The sequence below is a fragment of the Corylus avellana genome, chromosome 11 (genome assembly GCF_965113065.1).
Source record: "Corylus avellana chromosome 11, dhCorAvel1.hap1.2, whole genome shotgun sequence".
Taxonomy (NCBI): Eukaryota; Viridiplantae; Streptophyta; class Magnoliopsida; order Fagales; family Betulaceae; genus Corylus; species Corylus avellana.
In genome coordinates this window covers 18,834,623-18,862,562 of record NC_142500.1, presented here as the reverse complement: position 1 = coordinate 18,862,562, position 27,940 = coordinate 18,834,623, and the positions used below count along the sequence as shown (strand labels likewise).

General features: G+C 36.8%; 4 protein-coding genes across 8 annotated transcripts; 3 read left to right on the top strand and 1 right to left on the bottom strand.

The window, feature by feature from the left end:
* The first annotated feature begins 66 nt into the window (after nt 1-66).
* LOC132165372 (Nuclear transport factor 2 (NTF2) family protein with RNA binding (RRM-RBD-RNP motifs) domain-containing protein) lies at nt 67-12,193 on the top strand. Of its 4 annotated transcripts, none has more exons than XM_088511685.1 (9): nt 67-433; nt 527-661; nt 4,612-4,921; nt 5,468-5,724; nt 6,454-6,655; nt 7,027-7,148; nt 7,230-7,295; nt 8,768-8,849; nt 11,587-12,193. In XM_088511685.1, the coding sequence occupies exons 1-9, from the start codon at nt 395-397 to the stop codon at nt 11,763-11,765; spliced, it is 1,392 nt and encodes a 463-aa protein (XP_088367811.1). In that variant the 5' UTR covers nt 67-394; the 3' UTR covers nt 11,766-12,193. The 4 variants fall into 4 exon arrangements, with proteins under 4 accessions (XP_088367811.1, XP_059431887.1, XP_059431886.1 ...); XM_059575904.2 differs by having other exon boundaries at nt 68-433; nt 5,474-5,724; nt 11,652-12,193; XM_059575903.2 differs by having other exon boundaries at nt 68-433; nt 11,652-12,193.
* A 738-nt stretch (nt 12,194-12,931) lies between these two features.
* Nucleotides 12,932-16,549, bottom strand: LOC132166612 (uncharacterized). Of its 2 annotated transcripts, none has more exons than XM_059577458.2 (4): nt 16,347-16,549; nt 13,959-14,862; nt 13,484-13,656; nt 12,932-13,371 (listed from the first exon to the last, which is right to left on the bottom strand). In XM_059577458.2, the coding sequence occupies exons 2-4, from the start codon at nt 14,754-14,756 to the stop codon at nt 13,242-13,244; spliced, it is 1,101 nt and encodes a 366-aa protein (XP_059433441.1). In that variant the 5' UTR covers nt 14,757-14,862; nt 16,347-16,549; the 3' UTR covers nt 12,932-13,241. The 2 variants fall into 2 exon arrangements, with proteins under 2 accessions (XP_059433441.1, XP_059433440.1); XM_059577457.2 differs by having other exon boundaries at nt 13,959-14,812.
* Nucleotides 16,550-18,578: 2,029 nt separating this feature from the next.
* Nucleotides 18,579-22,132, top strand: LOC132166469 (hypothetical protein At1g04090). The gene is made up of 2 exons (XM_059577285.2): nt 18,579-18,907; nt 20,167-22,132. Exons 1-2 carry the CDS (start codon nt 18,685-18,687, stop codon nt 21,771-21,773), a joined length of 1,830 nt encoding a protein of 609 aa, XP_059433268.2. The 5' UTR covers nt 18,579-18,684; the 3' UTR covers nt 21,774-22,132.
* Nucleotides 22,133-23,544: 1,412 nt separating this feature from the next.
* LOC132165725 (cytochrome oxidase complex assembly protein) lies at nt 23,545-27,379 on the top strand. Its single transcript, XM_059576398.2, has 4 exons — nt 23,545-23,701; nt 24,390-24,524; nt 26,547-26,734; nt 26,948-27,379. Exons 1-4 carry the CDS (start codon nt 23,643-23,645, stop codon nt 27,136-27,138), a joined length of 573 nt encoding a protein of 190 aa, XP_059432381.2. The 5' UTR covers nt 23,545-23,642; the 3' UTR covers nt 27,139-27,379.
* The last annotated feature ends 561 nt before the right edge of the window (nt 27,380-27,940 follow it).

The window sequence follows — 27,940 nt, the reverse complement described above, 5'->3', positions numbered from 1 at the left end:
GGTTTTGTGTGGCATTCCCCAGCAACATGGTATAAAACCTGTGAATCAGAAGGTCTACAAAGAAAGCACCAGTGCAGCAGACAAAGCTCTCTCTCTATCTCTCTCTCTCTCTCTCGGTGGTCACAGATCTATCATCAAGTTCTCTCATTCTCCTTAATATTTTTTTTTCCTCTGTTTTCTTCTCTAAACTCTCTCTCTAAAGTTTTAATCTTCAAGGACTGTTTCTCTGAACTGGGTTTTCTTTGACACAAAAAACTTTCATTCAAAACCCTGGTTCTCGAAGATTAGGGTTGTGGGTACTCTGCCTCTGGGTGGATCTGTGACCAAAAATCATAGCTTTTCCACTACTGCATGCTTTTCTAAACAAAGAGAGCGACCGAGAGACACTCTGAGAATGGCCTCTTCATATCCCGGCGGTGTCAGTGCCATTCAGGTACTGTACATGTCCATATATATATGTGAGTTTATATGTGTTTCTGTACGTTTTGATGTTAATGGGTATATGGGGTTGTGTTGTGTTTTGCAGGTGGGCTCGTACTTTGTGGGACAGTACTATCAGGTTCTTCAGCAAAATCCTGATGTTGTCCATCAGTTCTACTCCGAATCCAGCACCATGACTCGGGTCGATGGCGAATCAATCGACACTGCCTCTGCAATGCTGGTATATATATATGTGTGTTTATATGTATATGAATGTGTTTATGTTGTATGCTCGCGCGTGTATTATGTGAATGTCTTGGTGTGCTTTCTGGGTGAGGTTTGGTTGTTCCTTTTTTTATTTTTTTTTTATTTTGTTCGAGGAACCAGATTTGGTAAGGTGTTATCACTTGTGTTTTATGTGTCCATGCGTTTTTAAGGTGGATTCTTTTTATGGTTTTTATTTAAATTTTTTAAAGATGAATCTGTTTTCTTTTTTATAGTGGTTTGAATTCTATCCTCTGCTAATTGAATAATAAAACGATGATAAAATTATTGTATGTTGGAAGTAATAATCATCTTATGGTCTCGTAAATTGAGAAAGAATTTTATATAGCAGTAATTAATCATGTTATGGGTATAGATTGATTTTCTAATTTTCTTTTATGGTAAATTGTTGTTGAGTTGTTTCTATTTTTGTTTTGTGGTTATCAATTTTGATTCTTTTGGTATTGCAAGATTATGTTTTTGTAGGAGAGGGGTTTTCTTTTGATCGCCAATAACAAAATATGCACTTCTCTTATATGAGATAACTTGAAAAACGTTCTCCTACGGTGTTGGAGACAACTTGTTGGGGCATGACTATATGAGGTTTAGATGCGTGAGATTGACAGTTAGAAAAACAATGATGAATATAGTAGATGTTGTAGGTTTCTTGAGTATTGAAAAAAACAATTTACACTCCTGTTGTTTTAAACTTGTTTATAGGAAAGTCTTATTAGCATCCATACAAGCTTCTGAAATGGGTCAACATGAGTGTCATGTCCACAGGTTGTCCAACTCAAATTTTCTGTACAGTTTGTTCAGATTTTATATTTTCCAAGTGATGCCCAACTGTGGGCTTGGGCTCTATATGCATGTGTTTAATTAAAAATATGTGAAGATTCTCTTGATTCTACAACTTTTTCTTGTTGCTGTGTAATTATGGGGCAAAGTAGGATGTGGTTTTGGAGAGGAGTGTGCAATGATGTGTGTATCTTGACCTTTTGGCACTTGTTTTTACTACAAAGGCTATGCTGGATTTTTCCCTTTGGATGGATTTGAGATGAAAGATAGTATTAACGGGGACAAATGATATATGAGCATCTTTGCCTCTTTGGTGTTCCTTACATCGGTGTCATCAAGCCACGTCAGCAGTCCAGAAGAATTGGAAGCATAATTTTCACTAAGAAGTTATTAGCATTCATTAATTCGCTTAAGCCATGGCACTTGAGATTTGATTTCTTAAGAAAACATTTCTAATGTCACAGTATCTCTAAATAAATTTGGATTTGGAAGAGATAGAGGCTGTTGATACTATTCTTCTTCCTCTTATTTAGATAAAGTATATTGCTTCATCTCCTGAGCAAGTCCTGCTTTCTTGCTGAATTTCTTAAAGACCCACAATGAAAAATGTTCCCTCTTTATCTGAATATTCAAACTCCAAGCATTTCCGTCCAGCTTTCAACCAACTCCTAATGCTGGATTTGCCTCAGGGTTTCATGCCGATATGTTAGTGAGAATGGTAGAAGTGATTATTGTATAGGCTAGTTTCATAACACTCATCCTTTGGGGAATTAGTTCCCTGAAATGAAGTTATTAAGCTATGAGGTCGGCTCCAAAATCAGTTACCTTCAATGATATTAACTAGCAAACTTGTCAATGTCTAGTTAATTCAATCTATGCATTACAGTTCCTCTCAGTATTCCTCTTTCTCTATAGTTGTGCAATGGTACTTGTGTATTGGAACTTAAAAGGAAAGTTTTCATAGCAGGTATCTTCCCAAAATTAGTACTCCCTTTGTCTCATAATAATAGATGGCGTGCTTCCATTTTGGGTTGTTTCATTAGATGAAAGTTTCCAAAAATGAAAGCATTTATCTTTTTAATTTTCTATATTATCCTTATCAAAAATTTTCTTTGTTACCCTTAAAATTTGATCTTACTTTTTCTTTTTTCCAAATTTAAACCCACACTTCTTGGTCCTTCTAAGGGCATTTTAAGAAAAGGGTTTTCGTAAAAGTACTGTGCAATTTGTAAATTTTCATCTATTGTGAGATGAAGGGAATACTTGATTCCAATTGCTGCAATCTATTATTGCCCACCCCAACCTGTGAGCGATTCATTTATTGTGACAAGAGGTGCAATTGACTAAATCTTCATATCCATTATTACAGAAGAGTCTGAGTGGAACTTCTCGATTGGTCCAATGCCCCTTGTCTGCTCTCTTTTTACATTACATACCACATTCCAAGTTGCTCCTAGGAACTATATCTACTCTCTTACCTGTTTGAAGACTGTCTCTATGGATCTGTTACAATCATCTTTGCAATTGTAGACGTAGAAAAAGCCAAAAGAGAGAAAATAGATAGGCTTTTAGAAATAGCATGTTTCATTATAGTTTCCTGCTTTTTGCTAAAAAACAATTTTTCTATGTATGCAATTTTCTTCCATACCTTTTCATTTTGTCCATAGGGGTAACTAAGGAGAACATAACTTGTAGTGAGAGGAATCTTGATATGCAATTTGTACGCCAATGAGCTTTGGCTCAAATGGTACCTCCTCCTCCCATAAGAATTGTCGCGGTATCTATAGTCAGCAGTTAGATCATCAGACTTCGGCATGCCCACATCTCCTATTGTCTTTTTTAGCTTATATATGCTTTCAAGACATAAGTTGCATCATATTGTTGGAGTATATAATTAAATGTTTGACTTAGTGCGAGTAGCATCGGTAAGTAGAGGAGATTTATTAGGAAGCTGAACATGAGTCAATTAAGGAATTAGGATCCTCTCTAGTTCATTTGAATTGGAGAATACCCAGTTAGTTATATTGGAGGGGTATTTTTGTCCCATCAAAAAGCAAAAAGACAAATACAGTTCATTTGAATTGGAGAGGATCATGTTCCTCAATTAAGGGGCTCCTTTCTGGCCTCAAATCCCTCAAGTATCCACCTGTACTTGCTAGAATCACCTTCTCAATGCTTTAAAATTTCTGAGACTCTCCCTTTTGTGGAGTCATTTTTAATATAGATTTTTTGCAAATATTAAAGAGAATTCTATTATTGGCTGAAAACGTAACTGTTGAACCAGTTATTCACATATCTTGAATGCACTGGGTCAAGTGTTAAGGTGGTCATCTGGTTCCCCAACTGGTCAGGCTTTTGTGTGTACTTTAGACATGCGACCTCCACTTGAGCTTGTTACTACAAATGGTTCTTGCTTGCCATAATTAAGATTGCAAGGGGTTCCTATGCTTGGCTATGCTTGCGATATGTGACTTAAATTAAATATCTACACTCTACGTAATCGGTATCTGCATGAGCCTTTGAATTAATGGCCTTCTCTTCAAAAGCTAGCATTATTTTCTCAAACCCTATTGCATATACAATGCGCTTTTACATAAATTAAGTGCACGCTTATTTGTTTATGCACTAATGTGACTATATTTAAGCTTTGTTAAAGACACTGTAATTGTTAGTATCATTATTATGGTGGTTTTCTGATTTATATTGTGATATTTCTGAGTTTATATTTGTTGTGTGTGTCTGCTTGTGCATGTACCTGTCTGCATGTGTAAATTTAGATCTTATTGCCTTGTATGTAGTCGCCCAGCTGGTTTCATTGATGACCCAATATTCCAATGTGTCATCCATATGCTTTCGCACCTACAATTAAAAGGCTTTCACATCACCAGTTGATTCTAATTTTCTTGTCACTAATTTGTGATGAACTGGGCTGGTTATATATCTAGTGGAAATGGAGTTGTGGTATAATACCTTTTGGATGTTGAGTAGCAACCATAGCTGTTCCTTAGAATTTTAATTTTGTCATCTTTTGCTCTCCTTGTGTCTTTTGCTTCATGAACTAATATGTTTATTAATCTGCGCTTTATATTTTCTCCATGTTAATTAATATTGGTTTTTTCTGTTCTGCAGGAAATTCACACACTTATACTGTCACTAAATTTTGCTGCAATTGAGATCAAGACACTCAACTCTCTTGAATCTTGGAATGGAGGTGTGCTGGTGATGGTTTCAGGATTGGTTAAAACCAGGGATTTCAGTGGAAGGAGAAAATTTGTTCAGACCTTTTTTCTTGCTCCTCAAGAGAAAGGTTACTTTGTTCTCAATGACATCTTTCAGTTCATTGATGAGGGAATAACATGCCAACATCAAGTACCCATTCCATCAGAAAGCAAATTTGACACCCAACTGGATGCTTCTAGCCCTCTTCCAGAGCCACCAGGTAATGCCTGCACTTTCCTGTGAGGTTGGTTAATTACTATTGTGCAAGATATTGTAATTGCATTGCTTAACCTAAGTCTATGATGCAGATGTCCATTTAAACTAGTCCACAAGTTTTGAGTGCCCTAGGCACCTAGTCTTTGGCCTTTCAACTCAGTTACCAAGTTTTCCCAGCTCTAGGCCATGTTTAATAGTTTTGCATGTGTTTAGTCTAATAGGATCATGAGTTCTTTTTGCCTTTACTAATGTAAGGCATAACTTAACTATCAAAGTCATGACTAATATTTTTAGTTGAGGTGGTATGTTTTTTCTTGTCAACTGTGGGCAAGCATTTAATTTTTTCCGTTTTGTTAGAATAGTAATATGGAAGGTAGACATATTCATAATTGGTTGAACTATACAACCAATCCTAATCTCTATGAAAATTCCTTTTTTTTCGCAGTTATTTGCATCTAGCTCTTCTAGATTCTCTAATGGGAGAAAATATTTCCTTTTTGCCGTTCTCGTTTCTTTTCGTTGTTTTCTTTTAACCCCATGGTTTTAGCAGTTTCAGACTATGTTTTGGAGGACGAGGCTCGGGAGTACGTGAATTCAATCCATATAGAAGACGATCCAGTTGATAAGTATAGTCTCCCAGAGCAACAGCTGCAAGAGGACTATGAGAGTGAAGTTGTTGTGGAGGAAACTCCTGCAGAGGAGACGTCTATTTCACTTCAAAGCGTGGTAAACACTTTGCATGAAGCTCCAGCTGCAGCTGTGGAGGAACCTGTGGGAGAGGCACCAAAGAAAACTTATGCTTCTATTGTATGCACCTCTTCCATTACAAGAGTGTGTGGGTGGCTTGGGGGTTTGTTTACCTGTGCCCCTCTTTGTGTGCATTTTCAAATGTACTGCTGCACATGTCTTTGGCTAATGTGCCTCTGCGTGTGTGTGAGCATGTGTGGTTTCACTTGTGCCTTTGCATGTGCTATTTTCCCTGATTGAAGCTCTATTCCATTTGGCTTTTAACTTGTATATTTGTTCTTTATTTGATTCAGTCTTAGCACGTTACATGAAATGGTCAAAAGATGTTTTTTGTTTGAGCTACACAACCCTTTTGAGTCTCATCAAACGTTGTTGGATGCGTTAATAATTTGAAGTGCTGGGCATAATTGATGGGGACAAACCCATCTATGTGAGAAAGAAATTGGGGTCGTAGAAGCTTTTTTCGCAAATTGAACATAAATGAATTGCAGGAACAGAAACATGCTTGTGAGTCAACATAGGAGGGGTTGGGTGTTTGCCATTGGTTATTACAGAAACAGATTAATGCAGGAGTGGAACCTGTATTTATATGTATTTGTATGTATTTATTTGTATTTATGTAGTATATATCCTTTATTTTACTAGTGCTGAATTTGTTGTTGTTGTTTTTTTTTAATGAATAGTGCTGGATTTCTTGTTGATAGTTAAAAAATTGGAATTTACTAGTTTGTGTTGGATTAATTGACTTATTTATTACCTGTGTTGTTTTCAATGGTTGGAACTTGCTAGCTGCGAGTTTCGAGAGGGCAGCCTGCATCGTCAGTTGCTATCCAGCTACCTGTCTACAGAAATGCTCCAATTATTACTCCAGCTACTTCAGAGTGGAATCATACGCCACTGCCTCCTGCTCAGCCTTCAAACTCTGCATTTTCATATGTGCCTGAATCTGGGGTAGAGGCAGCTGAGGAGAGTCTGCCACTGGAAGAAGAAGGTTGAGTTCTTGATTCATGTTCTACAAGTTTGTCTTTCATGACTTGATTGATGACATTATAGCATTAAATTTATTGTTGGTCTTTGGCTGACTGTAGTGTTTAATCTTCCCCTTGTTTTGCATCCTAGAATATTTGAAAATTTTACTGATGTTTTTCGTTACTATGTGATGGGTCCAAACATTTGTTGACATTTAGTATGGTATGTGCCAATATACAGTTTACATGTACTTGTTGACATTCCATTTATGAGATACTACATTTAATTAAGTTTGAGACTTAGAGAAGGTTAGCTCATGCAATTAAGTTGAAACATTTGAGCATTTTCATGTTTTAAGTTTTAAGTTGATCTTTTCCTTGGTCATCCTTCCAGGTGAACCAAAATCTGTCTATGTGAGAAACTTGCCCCCTACTGTTACTGAAGCAGAAATCGAGCAGGAATTCAAGAACTTTGGCACAATTATACCTGATGGTATCTTTGTTAGGTTACGCAAGGTGAGCTTCTCTTTGTACTTTTGATCCAGTTTCTTAGTATGTAACCTTGAGAGAAGCTAAAATAGGAATTTATTTATACAGGAAATTGGAGTTTGCTATGCTTTTGTTGAGTTTGAAGACCTTATTGGTGTTCAAAATTCACTCAAGGTTTGTATTTCTCTTTTCCTTATTTTTTTTTTTCCCTAATATTTTCAATTCTGCTCAAAAAAATTTCAAGGAATTGAGGCAAATATCTCATTGTTTGATGATTGTCATTTTACCTCTGGTCCTCTACCATTTACCTACCCAATCCTGTGACATGATTTTTTTTATTCTGTCAAATATATGTTAATTGGGTTCTTTTGTAACTTTGGTGGCATTATTTGCTTTTCTCATTAGCGTCTTTTGTGAATGTGAATAGAAATATATGCTTGTAATTCGTTCTATTTTGTTTACTATTTAAAACCTTAAAGGCCTAGTTGCATTGGAGTTCTTAATTGCTCATATTTTCTGGATTTTGTTATTTAATCATTTATTTGGTCCAACCAAAAGTATGGGTAGGAAAGAAAGTGGCGTTTGATTGAGCCTACATCATCATTATTATTTATTTATTTAATGTCAGTACACTTAATTGATATTTGTGTTACAAGTTGAATGTAACATGGATAGGGGTGGGCACCCCTGGTAACCAAACTGACTGTGGTCAAAAGCTCAAGAAGACCACCTGAACTGACTGACGGCTTCGGGCCGTCTGAACCGAGCTGACATTGATGGCTGTCAAGATTGTAACTGGGTGCAAGATCTTGCATTCCACAGCAGGATCGCTGTGAAATCTGGCGACAGAGGTGCGAGAATTTGCACCCTGCAGCTAGATTGCTGACAGAGATCTCGCACATCTGCCGCCGGATTTAGGTGGCAGGGGTTGGTTGGGGCAAACCCTGGCAGAAATAGGTTTCCATTACCAATCACTGCTGGCCAATCGTGGAAACTGACCATTTCGGATCTGGGTTGGTTGGAACAGTTGGGTTGGTGTTGGGTGTCGGGGATTTTGCCCTTGCCTAAGCACAGACAGGTACCCTATTCATCGAAGCTTATGAAAAATAACAAAGCTATGTTTCTGGTAGTTACCAGATTTTGTGAATTGATTATTATTATTATCTCATTAATGTGAATATGATTGTATAGTATATTTATATTTTAATTATTATTTCCTGGAAGCTGCATTAATATGTTACCCTTTCTGTCCCATATGTATAGTAAACATTGCCATTTTGGGATGCGGCGGATGCCCCATGTTATTTGTCCATGTTCACTTTCCTATAATACCCCTTTTATCATGTTCATACAATTTCGACTTTTGATACTTTTTCACTTTTCATCAAAAGTAAATATGGTTCATGGATGGATATCATTTAGTATTCTTTCCTTCAAATGTGTTTTGGGTCAGACGGGATAATGTTTTTGGGATTGATCGAGTATTTTGTATGTTTGTCTTGTTTTTCATGGTGCCTAAAAGAACCAGCTGCCTTATGTTGTAATTAATGGCTTTAATGATCTGCTGAAATTTTGGAATGATTTCTATTTTAAATGTCAATACTGTAAAATAATTTTAGCCAGGTCTAAAATGGTTTCCTCTGCAGGCATCTCCAATACAGTTGGCTGGAAGGCAAGTCTACATCGAAGAGAGGAGACCAAACAGCGGCATTAGTTATCGAGGTGGAAGTATGTGCCTTAATCTTTTCCTCTAATTAGAAGTATTTATAACTCAGGCATGGTTGGAGATGTCTTAGAAAATGTACTCCAGCAGTTGTATTCTTCTTATTCTTTTATTTTTTTAATTTTTAATTTTTAATTTTTTTTTTTTTTTTTTTATGTCGGGAAACCTCTCCAAGGCAGGGCCCTACGGACCCACCCCTGCAGAGTAAACTCCGGTCCCGTCATTTATTCTTTAATTATATGCTGTCTTTAGTTTTAATGTTGAATTGCAGATTGCTTTATGGTAGTTTTGGCTGGAATTGTATCTTTGGAATGTAAAACTTGCCAAAAATCTTTGGAATTAAACACGAGTAACTAAACGGGACTGGTGTTATTCAGCTCCTAGAGGACCTCCGGTGGTATCTTGCTTATGTGGGATATGAGGGTTGTGGAGAAAACTGAAGAGTGTGGGGAGTTTACTATTGCGTGCTTGTTCTGCAACATCGAAGATAGTTTCTCTTGGGCTTTTGTGGGTGTATATGGGCCTAATTCTGATTGTGATAGAAAATTTATGGGAAGATTTGGCTAGGTTGATTAGTTGGTGGAACATGCTGTAGTGCATTGGGGGAGACTTTAACGTCACTTGATTCCCTACTGAAAGATTGGGTGATGCTTGTCTTTACCCAGCTATAGTGAAGTTTAGAGAACTTTATTTTTAATCAGGGCCTCATGACTATTCCCCTTGTAGGAGGGTCTTTTACGTGATCAAACAAGTGGAATCCTCCCTCTTGGTCAATAATAATTAGGTTTCTTGTGTGTCCAGAATGGGAAGCCCACTTTCCTAGTTTGTCTCAAAAAAAGGTTGCCTATATTTTCCTTGGGCCATTTCCCTATCCTGCTTCATTGTGGCGCATTCAAGGTGGTAGAAGATTTTTTACGTTCGAAAATATGTGGTTGAAGGCCGATGGCCGAAGTCTTTGTGGACAAGGTAAGATAATGGCTCCCTGAGCTTCATTTTGGCTTGAAAGTTGATTTAGGACTCTGGAATGAGCAGGTTTTTGTTAATGTGGAGTGCCAAAGAAAGAATCTGTTGGATGAGCTATGCATTCTTGATGGTTTGGAGGAAGAGAGAGCTTTAAATGTTGAAGAGAAACTGAAAGAAGTTATTAGTGATACGACAATACTTATCAAAAAAAGAAGTTACTAGTAATTTGGAAATTGCTTTGGTTAAGAGAGAGGGGCCAAATGTATGAAGTTTTTCCATCAAGTGGTTAACTCGAATAGGAGAAACAATTCCATTTAGTTGGTCAATGGCTCGGTTTCTTCATATCAAACTGAGATTAGGGAACAGATTGTGCGTTTATATGATAGATTGTTCTCCGAATAGTTTTGTTGGTGGCCTAAGTAGGACAACCTTGCGTTTGATTCTGTTGAGGAGGAGGCAAAATTTTGGTTGGAGTGGCTGTTTGAAGAGAGTGAGGTGCTTCAAGTGATGAGAGGCATTATGATCAGTGACAAGGCTCCAGATCTTGATAGTTTTTCTATAGCTTTTTTCCTAGCTTGATGGGAAGCGATTAAAGAAGATATTATGGGGGTGTTCCATGATTTTCATGCCAGAAGTAAGTTTGAAAAAAGTTCCACATTCATTGCTCTCAATCCGAAGAAAGTTTGTGGGGTGGACTTGGTGAAGAGTTCACCTAGTAAAGTAGTCCAAGGTTAGTTCTCTTCTTTCTGAAGGGAGGTTGGAGGTTTGTAATTTGCTCCTCTTCAATCGTGCTCTCTTGGGAAAGTATGCTTAAGAGATGTGGGGAGTTTGTGGATCATCTTTTTCTTCACTGTGAGATTGCTAGTGCCTTACAGAGTACTATTTTTAGTCTTGCTGGATTAACTTTGGTAATACTTAGAAGAGTGGTTGACCTTTTTGCTATTGGAGAGGGTTGAGTGGCAATCGCTGCAACAATATAAAAGATGGTCCCGTCCGGTCTTTCGTGGTGTGTATGGAAGGGAAAAAATGATAGGAGTTTTGATGGCCGCAAGAGTGAGTGGTGGATTTAAAGTCCTTCAATACTCTTTTCTACTAGGCAACTTCTTTAGGCTTTCCTTATTTGCTTTCTTTTCATGATTTTATTGACCCTTTTTTCTTTCTAGTTAGGTATTCTCCTATATACTTCATGGGTACCTGAGTTGCGCCTTTTGCACTTTTTAATAATATTTTAATTACTTATTAAAAAAATGGGTACATTTTTATAAATAGTTGGGACCCCATAATGAATGAAAGTACTGTTGTACACAACAATTAATATTACTAGAAGCAAGAAATAGAAAGCATGAGTGCTTTTGGAGTGGAAGATGGAACTTTTGATGGCGGCATGTTGCCACAGTAGGATCATTGGTGTTCTTGGACACAATGGCAACTACTGTAGTGGCTATGGCAATTGTGCTGGCCCTTGATCTCTACTTTGTTGTAGACTTGTAGTGATGATTATGAGTCATGGTGGTTATTGTAGTGAGAAGAATAAGGACACTTCTTGCTTTCAGACTCAATAAACAATGACTGCTGTGTCTGCCTAGGATTTGTTTTATGATTCATGTCAAACCAAATGGTAACAACAGGATTGATTGATTCAAAAAAAAAAAAAAAAGAAAAAAAAAGAGCTACCTCTTACAATTGTATGCACCTAATTCAATACTTGATAACTTTTATTTTCCATTTGGCATGATGTGGTTGGAGTAACCAATTTGCCTTTCTTCTGTTTTGTTGTAGACTTGGAAAATGAATTTGTCTCAATTTGTGGTCTCTTGACATCTCTTTTGAATTGTCTTCACCAGGAAGGGGTGGAAGAGGAAGAGGAAGTTATCAAACAGAGGCCCCAAGGGGGCGTTTTGGCGGACGAAGCTTGGGCAGGGGAAGCAATCAGGATAGTGGTGACTACAGCAGAATAAGAGGCAATGATTTTTATCAGCGTGGTTCACGATGAGACAAAAACGGCCTTAAGCAATCAAGCATCTACAGATGGGCAGAAATATTTGTGGGTCAAAACTTAGTTTTTTGATCTGAGGGTGATTTGAGCCATTTAGGCTCTTTAGTTTTGCCAATCAAACTTTTTTCCTTGTGATGATGGTTTCAGGAAAGTATGGTCTACTTTTTGAGGTGTCATTTTACATGAATGGAATTGGTGAGAGACTTGTTTGTGTTGTTTCTTGTTTGGGTATAGCTATGTTACTTTTCCCCTTGAATGAGTTTTATCATGCAATTCAAGTGGGGAATTTTATTTTTTTGGCCCCATGTTTTCAGGAAAACAAGATGCTTGTCTAATGGGTTAGTATATGAGACTTGATCATTCATACTTTTCTGAATTCACTTATTTCAATATTGTTCTCTATGATGGTCGTACTTTTTGTTTTGTTTTTTCCTAGGCAAATACAGCACAACAAAAGCAGGAACCAAACAACTACAACAAAAAGAAAAAAGAAAAAAAATAAAATTATTCCGAGTTCAATTGGCAATTCAAATAGACCCAACAGGAGTGAGACTTGGGAGAGTTGGTGGGCTTTGGCGATAAATGGATCCAATTGCCAATTTGGAAGACCATCCTTGTTGAGAATAGCAGAAACTACGGGCTCGTTTAGATTTGCAATTTTTTTCTATTCTACTGAATTGAATTCAAAAATTATGAACATCAATGAAAAAAAAGAGTTACGTCTGAGTTGTTCAAAGATTATAAAATTTTTGAATAAAGTTGAAAATGAGAAAAAAGAGTTATGTTTGAGTTGTTCAAAGAATATAAAATTTTGAATAAAGTTGAAAATTTTTGAGTTGAGTGTTAGTAAAGTCAAATCAACAAAAAAAAAGAGAAAAAAGTTGGAGAAGAATTGGAAAGAATCATCTTCTCAAACAAGCCCTACGATTTGCAAATCCCCTGAAAATTTGATATAGTTGAGGCCTTCCACCACTGCATGTTTAATGGCAAGTAATGCAGAAAACGCCGGTGCGAATTAAGTTTCTCTCCAGTTTATTTCTGAATAATATTCAGTTATATTTGGAGTTGTATTTTTGCCGCAACAAATTACCTCTCCAGCTAGTGTACTGATTTGTGAATGTGGTAAAATACTGGAGAAAATTAACTCTGTTATTTTATCTGAATTTCTAAGTTATGAGTAAAATTTGCATGAGCATGCATTTTCACTTTACCTACATAGTACATCACATGAAATTTTACCTAACTCCATATATGTAATGTTTGAAATACGTATGAATGGAGGAATCAAAAGCGAGTTGCTATCATCTAATAAAAGTCATTCTGGAAAAGGAAACCCTCTCCCTCCCTTCTCTCTCTAACCCCCCTGACATGGTTTCAACAGCTTGATGCTCTAATGTGTTCACAATCTACTTGCTTTGTTCACTAGAGCTCCCACAATTTAAGCACTTGCAGACGCCACAGCTGCATGAAAATGTGGTGGCACGGCTTCAAGATCTTTCGACACATCACAGCCATCCTCATAGTCCTCCGATTCCCAGAGGAAATTAGCATATGCTGCCTGAACATGGCTGCAAACAAAGACTCGAAAGTTAAATAGTGTTTGGCATATGCATGACAACTACTTGACCAAGAAGTTCCATTTTAGCATATAAAATTTTGGTACTCTTAAGGAATACATACCTATCTTCAGGAGAAGCTTGAACTGCTCGTTCAAAGTAGCTTGAAGCCCTATCTTGGTCATGATGTAGCTCCCATACTAGCTTAGCATACTGAGATAGAATTTCACCATCCTTGGGGTCTGCTAGGATAGCACGAGAGTAGTTCTCCTCGGCCCCCTGAAGGTCTCTCTTTGTCTGTCAAAATCATGAATGTAAGCAACCAATAATGCCCAAATGAAGCTGAGTTCCACTCAGGAAATTAAAGCAGTGGAATCATTTTGACAATTGTTTATTTAGTATCCGATTATCCATCATTGAAAAATTTGAAAAAAAAATTTAATAAAATTGATATGCCTTATCATTGCATAGATTGAGAAAGCAATATGCGCATAAAGAGGTAAAATGTTGATCATTTTGACAAATTGAAAAAACAGCCACAGCGTTGATGAACATGAAAAGAAACAAGCAGGTAAACAGAGAGAGATAACAAAACTAACCTGGTACAAAAATTGAGCATAATTCCTCAGAAATAAAGGGTTGCCAGGATTTTCCTCCACCAGTTTCTTATAATGCCCCTCAACATCTGGATTGTCCCCGCCATCGCCACCAGAGCCTGCTGAGTTGAACTCTCTGCCGCCACCACTGCCACCACCACCACCAATGCCTAGCCCTCTTGCAAGGAACATCTCTTGACCAAGAAGCTCTACATCTCCAAAACCCAGATTCCAACTTTCGTTCTTAGCATTCACCTCTGTCAAATTCATGTTTTTCGTTTTGTTCTCCGAATTGGAAGTTTGTGCTTCCACAGCCATGATCCTCTCTAACAGTTCTTCATTTTCCTCCAACTCTGTTCTCTCTTCGTCATCCTCTAAATCACTTTCTTCTTCATCTTCTTCACGTCCACCTTGGAAAGACGGTATAGTTTGCAACATGGAGCACATGTGTCTGCCGAGAAACTTCTTGGGTAGGTTCATTTCACAGAATTGGTCTTCATTGCTGTTGCAAGAAATATAGGCTAGTTCTTCCAAGTTTCCTTCAGACTGAGCTCTTCGAAAGCCTTTATTGCGGTCGAGGTCAGCAATAGAGGGAGAGATTGGAGAGGAGCTGCATGAGGATAGCTTGAGAGACCCAGTTGGGTGGAGTGAGGATAGCTTGTTGTGGTTTGGGTGAATGATGTTTGGTGGGTGCTTGATGGTGGTATTGGTTTCATAGTGATAGCTGTTGTTGTTGGGGCTGTCTGAGTAGGAGGGGAGGAGGGATCCAAGAACTGGTGTTGAAGAGCTTCTGAGCAGCATCTCTCTTCTTCGACAAAATAGCTTCAATGGCTGTCTTTTGATTTGGATATCAAATCCTGTGGAGAAAAGGAGAGGTTGAGTGAGGTTGAGAAGGCTAATCTTTACGCTATACGAGGCAAAAGAAATAGTACAATTAGGTTGATTACATAATTAGTAGAGTTAACCTATTATTCAACAGATATAGAATCATATAGAATGTAAACAAGTCCATTTTGTATCAATCTTGTATCCTTCAAAAAATGAGAACTTTTAAAATCACAATTTGAACAAAATTCAATAATGATCAATCATAAGACCAATAGTGATTTTAAAAGCCACATAATTCTTAAAGAGACATAATAGTAATACAAGATGAATTTATAGTATTACTCGTAGAATGCAACACCAGTTGCATACTAAAAATAAAACTCTATCCCAAGATAAAGTCATTCATTCACATGGAACTTTGCAACAATAGTACTTGTATTTCGTTCAAATGTAATCTCTGTTTATTTGTATCTATCTTGTACACATATTATAAATGCCGTATGCAACCCAACAACTCAAAGTGAAGTGAGCAACACAATTTTACAAACACTTGTTGTGCTTATCTCCTTGAAGAAATTCTCCCATTAACCAAGCAATAGCTTTAATGACACATAGATCCTCTACCGTAAAAACCGGCTCCATTCAAAGTGGTGCTACCAGATTGAGATCGTCCGTTATACCTAGGGCATTGTGCATCGATTATGGGTAGTTTATTTAAAATAAATTGCCAAAATCACGATGGTAAATAGGTGAGAGAGCGATAGTTAGAGTAGCCGAACCACCCCTTTTGGTTATTGGGATGGTTGAGCCTCTCCTAATAAGCTAGGTTGGGATTTCCAAACCTGGTAACAAAAAAAATGATCAATCATCCCCAAAGATCGATGCAAATAGGTGAGAGAGCGATGCAAGCCATGTAGTTGGAGTAGCCAAACCACCCCTTTTGGTTATTGGGATGGTTGAGCCTCTCCTAATAAGCTAGGTTGGGATTTCCAAACCCGGTAACAAAAAAAATGATCAATCATCCCCAAAGATCGGGTTGGGGTAGTTGAACCATCCCCGTAGCGAAAAGGGGTGGTTCTACTGCCCCAACCCAGCCATTGGGTGGCCAAATCACCCCTTCTGGTCAGTTTGGGTGGCTGCACTACCCCTTCAGCCACCCCTTACGGTGCAAGTCACCTCTCCCCTCTTCTTTCGTATGTGTTACTGCGTTTTGAGCGTTCATTTTAAATAAACGGCCCAAATAAGAGCTATTGCACCCGTGTTACATGGAATCTCAATCCGGTCCTACCAACTGAAATTGTTAATACAATGAAAACAACATATGGGGGTGTCGGTTCCTAAAGAGAACAGAATTCATGGCGTAAAGAAAAAATAATAACAATAATAATAATATTACAATAGCATAAGCCATTTCTAGTAGCGTATTGCAAACATATTACTAGTTTTCAATGTATTGCACTCACAAAGTGATATACAAATGTGACATGTTTAATGAATCTCATAAAAGCTTCATACTTGCAGAGAAATGGAAATTAACGAGGCAAAAACAAGAAGAAAGTTTACCTCTTTTGAGATCCCAGAGCAATATAAAAAGTTACCCAGAAAAAGAAAAAGAAGGAAAACTAAAAGAATCTATAGAAACTCAAACCAATGAGTCCTCTGCAGAATCCCCTCTTATAAGAGGAAGATGAATGTATTTAACTTTGATTTGTTCTGTGAAAAATTATACAAGGAAAAAGATGTGTATGGTGGAGAAAGAAACTGATCTAGAGGAAAAAATATCAACTTGTTTGTTTTGCTTCAAGAAGGGCCACAGAAGCACCCTGACAGCCTGTAATCTTCCCATTCTAAATTGACCCACGTGGCTCACACGCGCTTTCACGATGGGCCATTAACGCATATGCTCCGTTGAATGCTCTGTATTGCTGATGAAACATCGTGTGGGTCATCACTCGAGGGACTATTCATCAACACGTGTTGTTTGTTTGGTAGTTGGATCTGCTTGTCCTTGAATCTTAGACTGTACAAGTGGCTCAAACTTTTTCTCTTGATTTGGACTATTCAATGCAGGATTGCAGAGATACAGATATTTTTTGTGTGGGGTGTGCGCATGCACGTGAAAAACGAGATAGATTCCCTATTTTGGGAAAAATAAGGAAAATAAAAGCAAAAGGATAGTCTAAAAGAAACAAACTTTAATATAAATAGAGACATATTACGTATTATTTTTTGAACTATTTTTTTTTTGTAAATTTAATAAATTTATCATTGAATTTATAAATTCATATAGGTCGCACAAAAATTTAATAATAAATTCACTTATTTAACATACGGAGATAGTTAAAATAATGATTTGTATCAATTCTCATTCAAATATGCTATCTATTATATTATGTGTCGGATTAGGGATTTTATTTTTTCCATGAGAACTAATTGACATATTATATATTTTTTTCACCTCTTCCACATTAAAAATGTTCTTTACTTAAGATATATTCTATCACCCTGTGTCTTCATCAATAAGTTCTTTAACTGATGCCTCTCTTCCCAATCCTTTAACTGACTATTGCAATGTGAAGGATGTGTGATTGAGTAGCCATATATCCTCTCAAATTTTTATTTTTGAGCCGTCTCCCACGCGCCACACCAAACTTGACTCCAACAATTTATTTGCTTGCCAAATACTTCGCCAGGCATAAAAATGCCTATTTCCCAAAGCTGAGGCCGAAAAATCGTCATGTGGGTAGCATTTTTCTTGAATAACTTGGGCTACCATTTAATTTGGTTGTTGGATCAACCTCCACCATTGTTTAGCCAAAAAAAAGCTTTATTAAAACACTCAAGCTCTCAAAACCACATACCACCCATCAATTTAGATTTTCCCAAATTTTCTAAGCTCGTCCAAGCAATTTTTGAAACATTCTCCTTATGACCCCACCAAAACCGAAGCATTAGAAAACTAATATCCCAACATAAAGCTTTAGGCTGCATGAAAACTACTTTTCCAACTTGTGACACGATTTTTTTTTTTTTTCCACCCATTAATACGTTCCCAAATTCTCTTTTTTATTCCTTTGAAAATAGTAGTTTTTGACTTCCCCACCATGCATGAAGACCCAAATATTTTCAAAGCTAATGGAAGCTTGTATGCCAGTCTGGGAAAGAATATAATCTTGTGCTTCCCTTTTCTCCAAATTGTGTCTAATGGCATATTTAGAGAGATCAATTTATTGGTCCAAATTAAATTTTATAAATTCAATGATATTTATTTTGTCATGCAATTTAAAATTATAAATAATATGACATTATCATTAAATGATGCAACAAAATTAGATTTTAAGTAACAAAATAGAAGATCCTATTCCATCTTTTATTTATTTTTGGATAAGTCACTTTTTTCCTGATTTGATGTCTGCCAAAAATAAGCAAATTGAGTTTATTAATCTTTAAAATTCCATAACAAAACTAAAACTTACAAAACATCTCTCTCCCCCAAAATAATAATTCACGGGACAAAGTAGTGTAGAAACGTTGAATTTAGTGCAGGCATCTTATGAGTGGATGGAAAGGTGTCCACTTGAAGCTTTAAAAATCATTCCCCTCATCATTTACAATCACCCACCAATACCAACAGCCTACAGGCTATACGCCACCCATCAAAGAGCCAAGGGCCAACCCAACCTAAACTCCCCAACGTGATTGATTTTTTTTTTTTTGTCTTCCCTGGGCAACCAATGAATGTATTATATTGAACCCAATTACCTAACAAAGCCAATCCCCAAGCCTAAAAAAAAACAGAGTTTGAAAGGGAAAAGGAAACATCTCTCTGTTTTATACAGAAAAGGGTCCCACTAAATGATCTGACCCTCCAAATCTCCAATCACATTAAGTATTTTGGAATATGCTGGGAGTTCCACGCACCCATATACTCCGATCAGGTTTAGAGGCCTTAAAGATCAAAGCTTTGAAAGCCATCTTATTTAAGGTTCTTTTGTATGCGAGAGAGCTTTTGGCGATGATGTTTGGGTGCAAGTGCTTTTCTTGGAACACAGTCACCGATTTCTCACCGCCTGCTGAGCCCGAACCTTTCTCGCTGCCAGCTCCGATTCCCAAATGGCCGGAAGGTACGAGCTTTTGGGTCAAATTTTTTTGTTAGCGTTGATTTGTTTTGTGAAATAAAATGTGGGTTTTGCTTAGTTTTCTGGTAAATCATGGATATGTGTTTTGGGTCAGTTGCGGTTGTGGGTTTCGCTTTTCTGGTTAATGGGTGTTTCTGGATTTCGTTAGATTATGGCTTGCTTGTGGGAGTGGATCATGGGTTGAAGTTGTTTCCTGGTGACATTTGTTTCTTCTGGTAACAGTGGTTTGTCAATGTTTTCGACTTTACTGTTTGCTTCATCAGATTTCTACTGCTCAAATGGATCGAATGATCAAAACCGTGCAATTTCTTTGAATTGCTATATGAGGGGTCAATCTGAAGTTTTATTGATTGTTTGAGCTTGAGCTTGATTAGTAATGTTTCCCTTTGGCCTTTTGCCTTGCCTTGTTCATTGTTCATTTTCCAGCTGTATTTCTTTCCTTTGGCAAGGCAGTTCGTATAATTTTGTCCGTAGGCTATCTTTGTAGTTGAGCTTACCTGAGGGTTAAAAAGAAAAAGGAAAATGCCAACTCATGTACTCGGTATGCTACTTGCGTACTTGAACATGTTTAAACTTATATCGTTGTTGACTTGTGTGCTTTTGTGGAAAAGATATTCAAAGTTGATTATATACATAATAATGGAAAGCGGTTTTTGATCTGTTCTTTTTTCTCATGCAAGTTGTACTTTTGGTACCGTGCAATGATTATTCTTAGTTATGAAGGTTCTATAAAATCGAAATGATCTTACGATTTTTTTTCTTTCTTTTTTTCATTATCTCTTTTCCTTATGAGTTTTTTTTTTTTTTTTTTTTTAATTTTTTTTTTTATGTTCCTTGATGGGTACATTTTGGTCTATCGAAACTAGTGGAGAAGGTGTCCTTTTGGGAACTGTAAACTCTTTGGTATATTCCTACATGCTATGAATTTGGACTTTGGATTTGTGTTCTTTGTTTTGTAAATTTATTCTTAGAACATGATTGTTCCAGCACTTTGGCTTTTGTCTGTTAGTTGTGCCATAACCTCTTTCTATTTTTCAAGTTGGTTAAACCCAGAAACATCCATCATGATAGTTGGCTGGCACTTCTGAATCCTTTGTACTTGATTGGCGTTGTTTCACACACAAATGCTCAAACACATATCTATTGATTTCATGTTTCAAGGTTATTGTGCATTTTAATCTCTTTTCACTACGGAAATTGAGCTTGCTTTGTTAATCTATTTGACTGTTTGCTTGCCTTCTTAGGTGGAAGTTTTGCTTCTGGAAGAATAAGTCTTGGAGAATTAGAAGTTATGAAAATTACCAGGATTGAATACATTTGGGGCTATGATCTGATGCAAGACAATAAGAAGGGTATTTCATTTTATAAACCAGTGGGTATACCTGATGGATTCTATTGCCTTGGCCACTACTGCCAACTTAACAGCCAGCCTTTACGCGGATTTGTTCTTGTGGCTAGGGAAGTAGGTACTTATCTGCCAGAAACTTTCAATGCGTTTGACCCTGATAAGTCACCAGCTCTTCAAAAGCCCCTTGATTATGCCTTAGTATGGACTTCTGATGAGGGGAGTGATGGAAAGTATGATGGCTGTGGTTATGTTTGGCTACCTCAGCCACCTGAGGGTTACAAGCCTGTGGGATATTTGGTTACGAATAAGCCAGACAAGCCTGAGTTGGATGAAGTAAGATGTATTCGAGCTGACCTAACAGACAAATGCGAAAGTAACCGCCTCATATTTGATGCTAGTCCTAAATTTCCAAATTTTCCATTTCAAGTTTGGGAAACGAGGCCCTTGCACCGGGGAATGCTCGGGAGAGGAGTTTCTGTAGGGACATTTTTCTGCAGTGGCTACTGGGACACTAGAGAAGATCTGCATATTGCTTGCTTGAAGAATCTAAATCCTATTTTACCTGCAATGCCAAACAATGATCAGATTCATGCACTAATCCACCACTATGGACCCACTGTATTTTTTCATCCTGAAGAGCTCTTCTTGCCGTCTTCCCTCTCATGGTTTTTCAAAAATGGAGCACTGTTGTTCAGAGCTGGCATTTTATATGGTGAGGCTATTGATGCAAGCGGCTCAAATTTGCCAGTCGGGGGAACAAATGATGGGGAGTTTTGGATTGACTTGCCGGGTGGTGATCAGAGAGAGCTTGTCAAACATGGTAACTTGGAAAGTGCAAAACTTTATGTTCATGTAAAGCCAGCTCTAGGTGGTACTTTTACTGACATTGCAATGTGGGTTTTCTGCCCCTTCAATGGGCCGGTTACACTTAAAGTTGGGTTAGTGAATATTGCTCTTAGCAAGATCGGACAGCATGTGGGTGACTGGGAGCATTTCACACTCCGCATTTGCAACTTCACGGGTGAGCTTTGGAGTATATACTTCTCACAGCACAGCGGTGGTGTTTGGGTGGATGCTTATGATTTAGAGTACATAGAGGGAAATAAAGCTATTGTTTACTCATCAAAAAGTGGGCATGCAAGTTACCCTCATCCAGGAACCTATATCCAGGGGTCCTCAAAGCTTGGAGTTGGAGTGAGAAATGATTGTGCTCGAAGTGACTTTTATGTGGATTCAAGCATCCATTATGACCTTGTTTCATCAGAGTATCTTGGAGATGAGGTTGTTACAGAACCATTTTGGTTGCAGTTTATGAGAGAGTGGGGTCCGACTATTGTCTACGATTCAAGAACCGAGCTGGATAAGATAATCAATGTATTGCCTGTGACGCTTCGATATTCAGTGGAGAACATATTTGACAAGTTTCCAGTGGAGCTATATGGGGAGGAAGGTCCTACTGGGCCGAAGGAGAAGAACAACTGGGTGGGAGATGAAAGAAGCTAGAGATTTGTCTCAGAACCACCTTGATGGTTGTTCTTCTTCATCTGCTGCTGTTCATGGTCATATACATACATGGTTAGTGAGAATTGTTTGGAGGCTGGTCTTGTTAAACTCTGTATATTTGTCATTTTTTGTATATGTATTCTTAGATAGACTTGAGTGGCGCTCTAATTTGAGCTAAGGATCCTTGGAAGGAGAAGGGAGGAGGGGTGGATGAAGCAGAGTATTTTATTGGGTTTGTCTCCAAGATGTAGATTTGTATAATGGTGAGATGTGGATGTTATATATATATATATATATATCAGAATCAATATTGAATGAGTTTCAAATTGTGCAAATTTTGCCACTATGTATATCGGAATTATCAGTGTTCTAAGAGATTTTTGCACCGAGTCTTACTTGTCTGGATTGGCAGGGACCAAATCACCTGATTTCTGTGAGCTTTGTTAGCATAAATGAATCCAGTGTCTTGAAAACAGAGCTATAAGCCCTATACTAGCCCATGACAAGTCCGAAGTCTGTGGGGGGGGGGGGGGGTTGTAAGAGCGCAGCAGTTTCTCTTTGATTTTCTTTAAGTTTATGGTACAAAACTATTCTTTGTTTCTCTATGAAAATATATTTTACAATAGTTTTCTTTACCTTTTCTTATACTATTAAAATATTGTTTCTTCACAAAATACAAGTTCTCTATCTACCCTCACTTTTTTACAAAATTTCAATACAATTCTCAATTAAAAACAAAAATATGAAAGATGAAAGAGGAAAGAGAAATTCTTATATTAAAATAATGTTTAGAAAAGACATTGGAAAATTAGCAAACCCTTGATGTAGGGAATTTGATATGAGTGAATTTTTTAAAATTTTCCTTAAACATAAGAAAATGACATATAGAGCATCTACTGTTCGTGCTTTAAGAACAGAGATACAAATTTGGCTCTAACTTGTATAATTTTTCTACATTATTTTTAACTTTGTAACGAGAACATTGTAAGTATTTTAACAAGAAGAAAAACAAAATCTTTTTTAGAGTGTGTGTTATGTGTATTAGTGTATATAATGAAAGTATATATACATATAAACTCAATATTGAATTGTTTAAGGTTTTATAAGATTTAATTTCTCTAGGAGATTTCATGATAAAAACAAAAAAATAAAAAATTATATGATTTATTACAAATATAAGGTTGGTGATGCTAATTTTTACAAGTTTATAAATACAAATTATTTATCTAAGAATGAAGTTACTAATTATTGGTATGGATTTATGGAAAATATAAACAATAATTATATTTATTTTATACAAAGAATGAATAAATTAATTCTCGTAAACAAGTTTAAGTTTTATTTAAAAAAAAATAGTCTGAACATATTATTTAGCTAAAAAATACACTCAAAATTGATTCATATTCAAAATAAATTAAACAAATCAAAAGTTAAACATGGACACAATCTAGTCTATAAAAGTGACATGTATCTTTTTTTTTAATAACATGTAATATGTGTTTTTAATAAAAGTCATTCTAACTTTGTCCTTACTATTAAAAAAAATGTGCATCTCACATGTTCAAGGGACACATATCACTTTTATAGATTAAATTAAAAAAAATTCATTCAACCTAATTTAGAGAAAAACATTGTCCGTGGCATGACTCCACTCAAATACAGTCTTCCATATCACTTTATATCAAATTCATCTTCACAAAATATTCACAAAATAATAAAAAATAAAAATAAATAAAAAAAGAGTAACTTGTTACTTGTCCAACAAAACCTGAACCGGGTTTTGCCGCTTTTGGTTGGGCAAGCGGTGCACCACGTAACAAGAAGAGGAAGGGTTTAGGGCAGCAAACAGGGTGCGAGAAAAGCAGGGAAATGTTAGGGAGGAGACTAATTTCCTTGTTCAAAAGCTCCCCAACGTCACAGCTTTCCAGGTACACAATACTTTGCCAGCCCTCTTATTGTTTTTCGCTGGGTGTAGATTAGTTGTGAATATCATGTACTAATAGATCAAATTAAGAGTTTTTACTGTATTTGAACCTCTTTTGTGGAATTATTTTGATCTGGGTTCTTCAAGTTTCTTTCTTTGACAGCTTTCCAACTAGATTTTTACCGTCACTCTGTTTGGTAGCAGAGAATAGGGAGAAAAAAGGCTAGGGAATGATGATTTTGTGCCTTTTTTATGTTTTCTTTTTTATTATGGGCCTATTATTATTATTTTTTTTGTTTTGATTAGGGAAAAATGAAGGAAAGAGGTTTGATGTTTCTCTGTTAGGCTCAGTTGAGTGGAGGGTGTTTTATTCTCTCTTTCTTTTTTAAATGAGGAATTTTATTTTATTTTTTAAAAAGGCATTTATACTATTTAAATTTAGTGTCTTATTGTCCCCGAGTAACCAATGATAGGTTTTAACTTAAGATAAATGGAAAATGGGAAGAGGAGGGTGCATTTGAAGAGTTGAGAGGTTGAATTTTGTGAGAAGAGACCCATTTTCTGTATAATTGTCTTGAGATCATGTAAGATGAATTGTAAGTTCAAAGAAATCAAGGTTTCATACTTACTCAATTATTTGAATTGGGAAGTTTAGCTCAATGATACATAACTAATAAGATTTTGTGCTGCAGCTCAGCAAAGTCTGACCATGAAGGGAAGAGCAAGTCGTTGGGTCGAAAGGCAGTGACTTTTGTTTTGTTTACTGTAACGGGTGGCGTTGGTTTGAGTGCTTTGGATGACCTTGTTATATATAGTAGCTGTAGCAGGTATGTGACATTGTATTTAGGCGTGTCTTTTGCATCTAAGAAACTAGGAGTTTTGTTGATTAAATGGTTAATATCAAACTAGACATGGTTTGCATTAGATATTTTAGTAAAAAAATGTTTCTTCTGTGAATTTTTTGCTTTTATCTTTCATAAATTTAGGCTATTTAGTGATATAAAGACCCGAAAAGCTTGCTATTCATATGTTCAGTGTTTATTTCTATCTTTCTACAAACCCATTCCCCTTTTTTTTCCCAACCTGAAACCATGTGCACATGAGGGTGGAGATATTGAACATTTGAAATCAGGACTTGGGATTCTTTTAAGCCATTTAACTAGAAGGGGCTTTTTGCTAGCGTTATAAACGTTTAGATGACTGGTGTACTTGTTTCCTTGGTTGGTCAATTATATCCAGCAATTGAATATCTGTTGACATTGGAATAAAATTTGTTAGAACATTGTCAGAAGAGAGTAGAAATGCAAATCACATTGTTAATAATCTTATGATGGTGCTTATATGACCTGCTGCTCACTCATAGGAACCCATCTTATTTGGGTTTTATAGCATACCAATGAGGTGCTATGGACATAGGAGGGCCTCATATGAAGACGTTGCATTATTTTCTTTGCCCATGTTTTCCGCAGCTTTATAAGCTTCCCATTTTGAAATCACAAAGTTGTGTTGTGAATGTTTGAGCATATTGGTCAATAATTCTACCATGGATTCTGTATGCATGAGCCTTTGCTGGTGGCTAGGGGTGTTTAAGTAGGCGGTTAAAAACCGCTCCGCATCCGCTATCCACCTGTCCACATGGGTTTCAGCCCATAACCCCATGGGTGTTTGGGTGGCCTGCAAGCCACCCCAGGGGGGTTGGGGGTGGCAGCCCTACTGGTGGCCACCCTTTTTTCTTTTTCTTTTTTAATTTTAATTTTTTTTTTTTTTTTAAGATTTGATTTTTTAGTTAAATTATTTAAAAAATATTATTTTAATGTGATGTGAAAAAAAAAAAAAAAAAAAATTGTTGACGTGACACTAACGGACGGCACTATTTCGGACCGAAAACCAACGGAAGGATCTATTTCACATTTTTGAAGAACTTATGCAGTTAAAAAAAATAATAATAAATAAAATTAAGGTATGATCTGATTTGGCACATTGACTCACGGATTTATCTCAAAAATACCTTTATATTATTTATTGGTGTCATCAGTTCCTCACTCTTTCTCCTCCTCATATCCTCCAAATAGAGAAAAAGAAACAAAATTCTCTTGAGTTTCTTGATTGAACTTGTGTACTGAATAATGTACTAAAGAATCTATTAAGGATTTGTACTGTGATTGAGATGTCTTTAAGAGCTTCAGGTACCTTTATGATAGACATTAGCAATTGATTTGGGATATAGCATTTATTGGTAACAAGAGGCTCAAAAAATGGAGAAATGATGAAGACTTACAGTCATTCACCTGTGCAAGGTGTACCCAATTGTTTTAGGTGCTGCTGTGATGAAAATTTCTCTGCGCTAGTAAGAGACTATATTGTACTAATGATTTAGTCATCCTTAGACTTGAGCACTTTAAAATGTTAAATCATTTTGACAGATGGTGACATATTCGTCGTTAAATTTTAGGCTCAGATATATTTACCACTCATCAGGAAAAAAAAAAGAATATATATATATATATATACCAAGGTCTTTTGACAACCTGGGGAAGATCCTAGAACTAGGGCTTGGTATTGATGAGTCTGGTACTGGAGCACTGATTAGACTGAAGGCTAGATAAAGGAGGAGGTGAGGGAGAGTATGATCTTTAGTATGGCAGAATGGTGGAAAAAGACATATGTAACAACCCCAATTTACTGAAAAAGGTTACATGAAGTTGACCCAAATTTAGTTGGAACTAAAGTACAGGCTTGAGATGCACATTACATAATATTAATACTTTCTGCTCAAGTGATAAAGGTGTGAGGAAATAAAGGTTGACAATAAGGCAAGGTTGCTAATCATTTGCCTAAAATTTTTGCAGCAAGGCCTTGGAGAAAGCCAGTAAGAACCAGGCAGTCATAGATGCCATTGGGGAACCTATTTTAAGGGGTCCATGGTACAATGCATCACTCGCTGTAGCTCATAAACGGCATTCTGTGTCTTGCACATTTCCCGTGTCTGGACCGCAAGGCTCGGGAGTCTTCCATGTGAAGGCAGTTCGTGATGGAGGTTTGTAGTCCCCTTCAAAATAATGTTTTTGTTTTTTTTTTACTAGTGCTGATGACCTTTTCCTTACTGTTTAATAAAAGTTTGTGCTAGCAAAAGCTTTTGTTTGGAAGTTATCCCGACTCTTCTGTACAATTCATGATTTCAGCTGCTTATATCGCTTGAATTTCCTTGATTGTTTACTTCATTAACAGAGCCATTGGGTTTCTTCCACAGACGGCTCCTGGTTTTCATTTCTCAGGCCTCGTGATTGGGACATCCTAATCATGGATGCTCTGCTCCATGTTCCTGCCAATGATGAGAAGCATCAAACATTGAGGGTTACTCTTTCTGACTTCCCTCCTCCAGCTTTTACGGCGTGCACCGATTGCAAACCTCAAGAGTCACAGGATCCAGAGCAGAAATGAAAGTCATATTCTGCTGATTATGGTAACACATTTCCCCATTTGAATTCTTTGCTCACATAAGTTTCCTCCACTCCAAGATTGGTAAACCAAACTGAGTGGGGCTTCATACTTGATATGTTTATGAATTAAGTTTTGTGAAATTTTTGTCATATGTTAGTGCAAAATTTGGTGAGATCAGTTGTGGCATGTAGTGCAACAAAAATAAATGAAAGATCCAATTTTTTTTGTATTGTTTTATTTTCTTCTCCATACCAATGACTCAGTATATTTGGTTAGAAAATGTAGTTGCCCATTCCCAGAGGGACTCAAAGCATCAAGTGTTACAAATGATTAGCTTTGTGGTTTACTGGTTTAATCGCATTCTGCAAAAAAGTTTCCTTTGTTAATCTTTTATGCAGTGCCGATAATTTTTGACATGACCCACAAATCTAACACGAAATTAGTGAATTGGGGTTGACGAGTCTAACTCGTTTAATTAAATGGGTCGCTTTAAAATTGATCTATATAGTGTTATATCTATGGGATGGTTTACAATGAAAAAATGTGTGCCTTTTTAGCTTCACCGTGTGCAGCCAACGAGATTATGTTTATGGTATATGCTTTGCACAAGCGGAAACCAACCCAGAAAAGGAAAACAAACAAAACTACACAAATGACAAAAAGAAACAAATGGCATTGGGAGTCTGGGACCATTTGACATTTCAATAAAGACGAAAATTTGCACGATGTAATTTAGGCACTGATTTGGCCGACTTTGAACAAAGCTGCCAAGATTGGAGGAGAGATTGGCTGCGATGAGGAT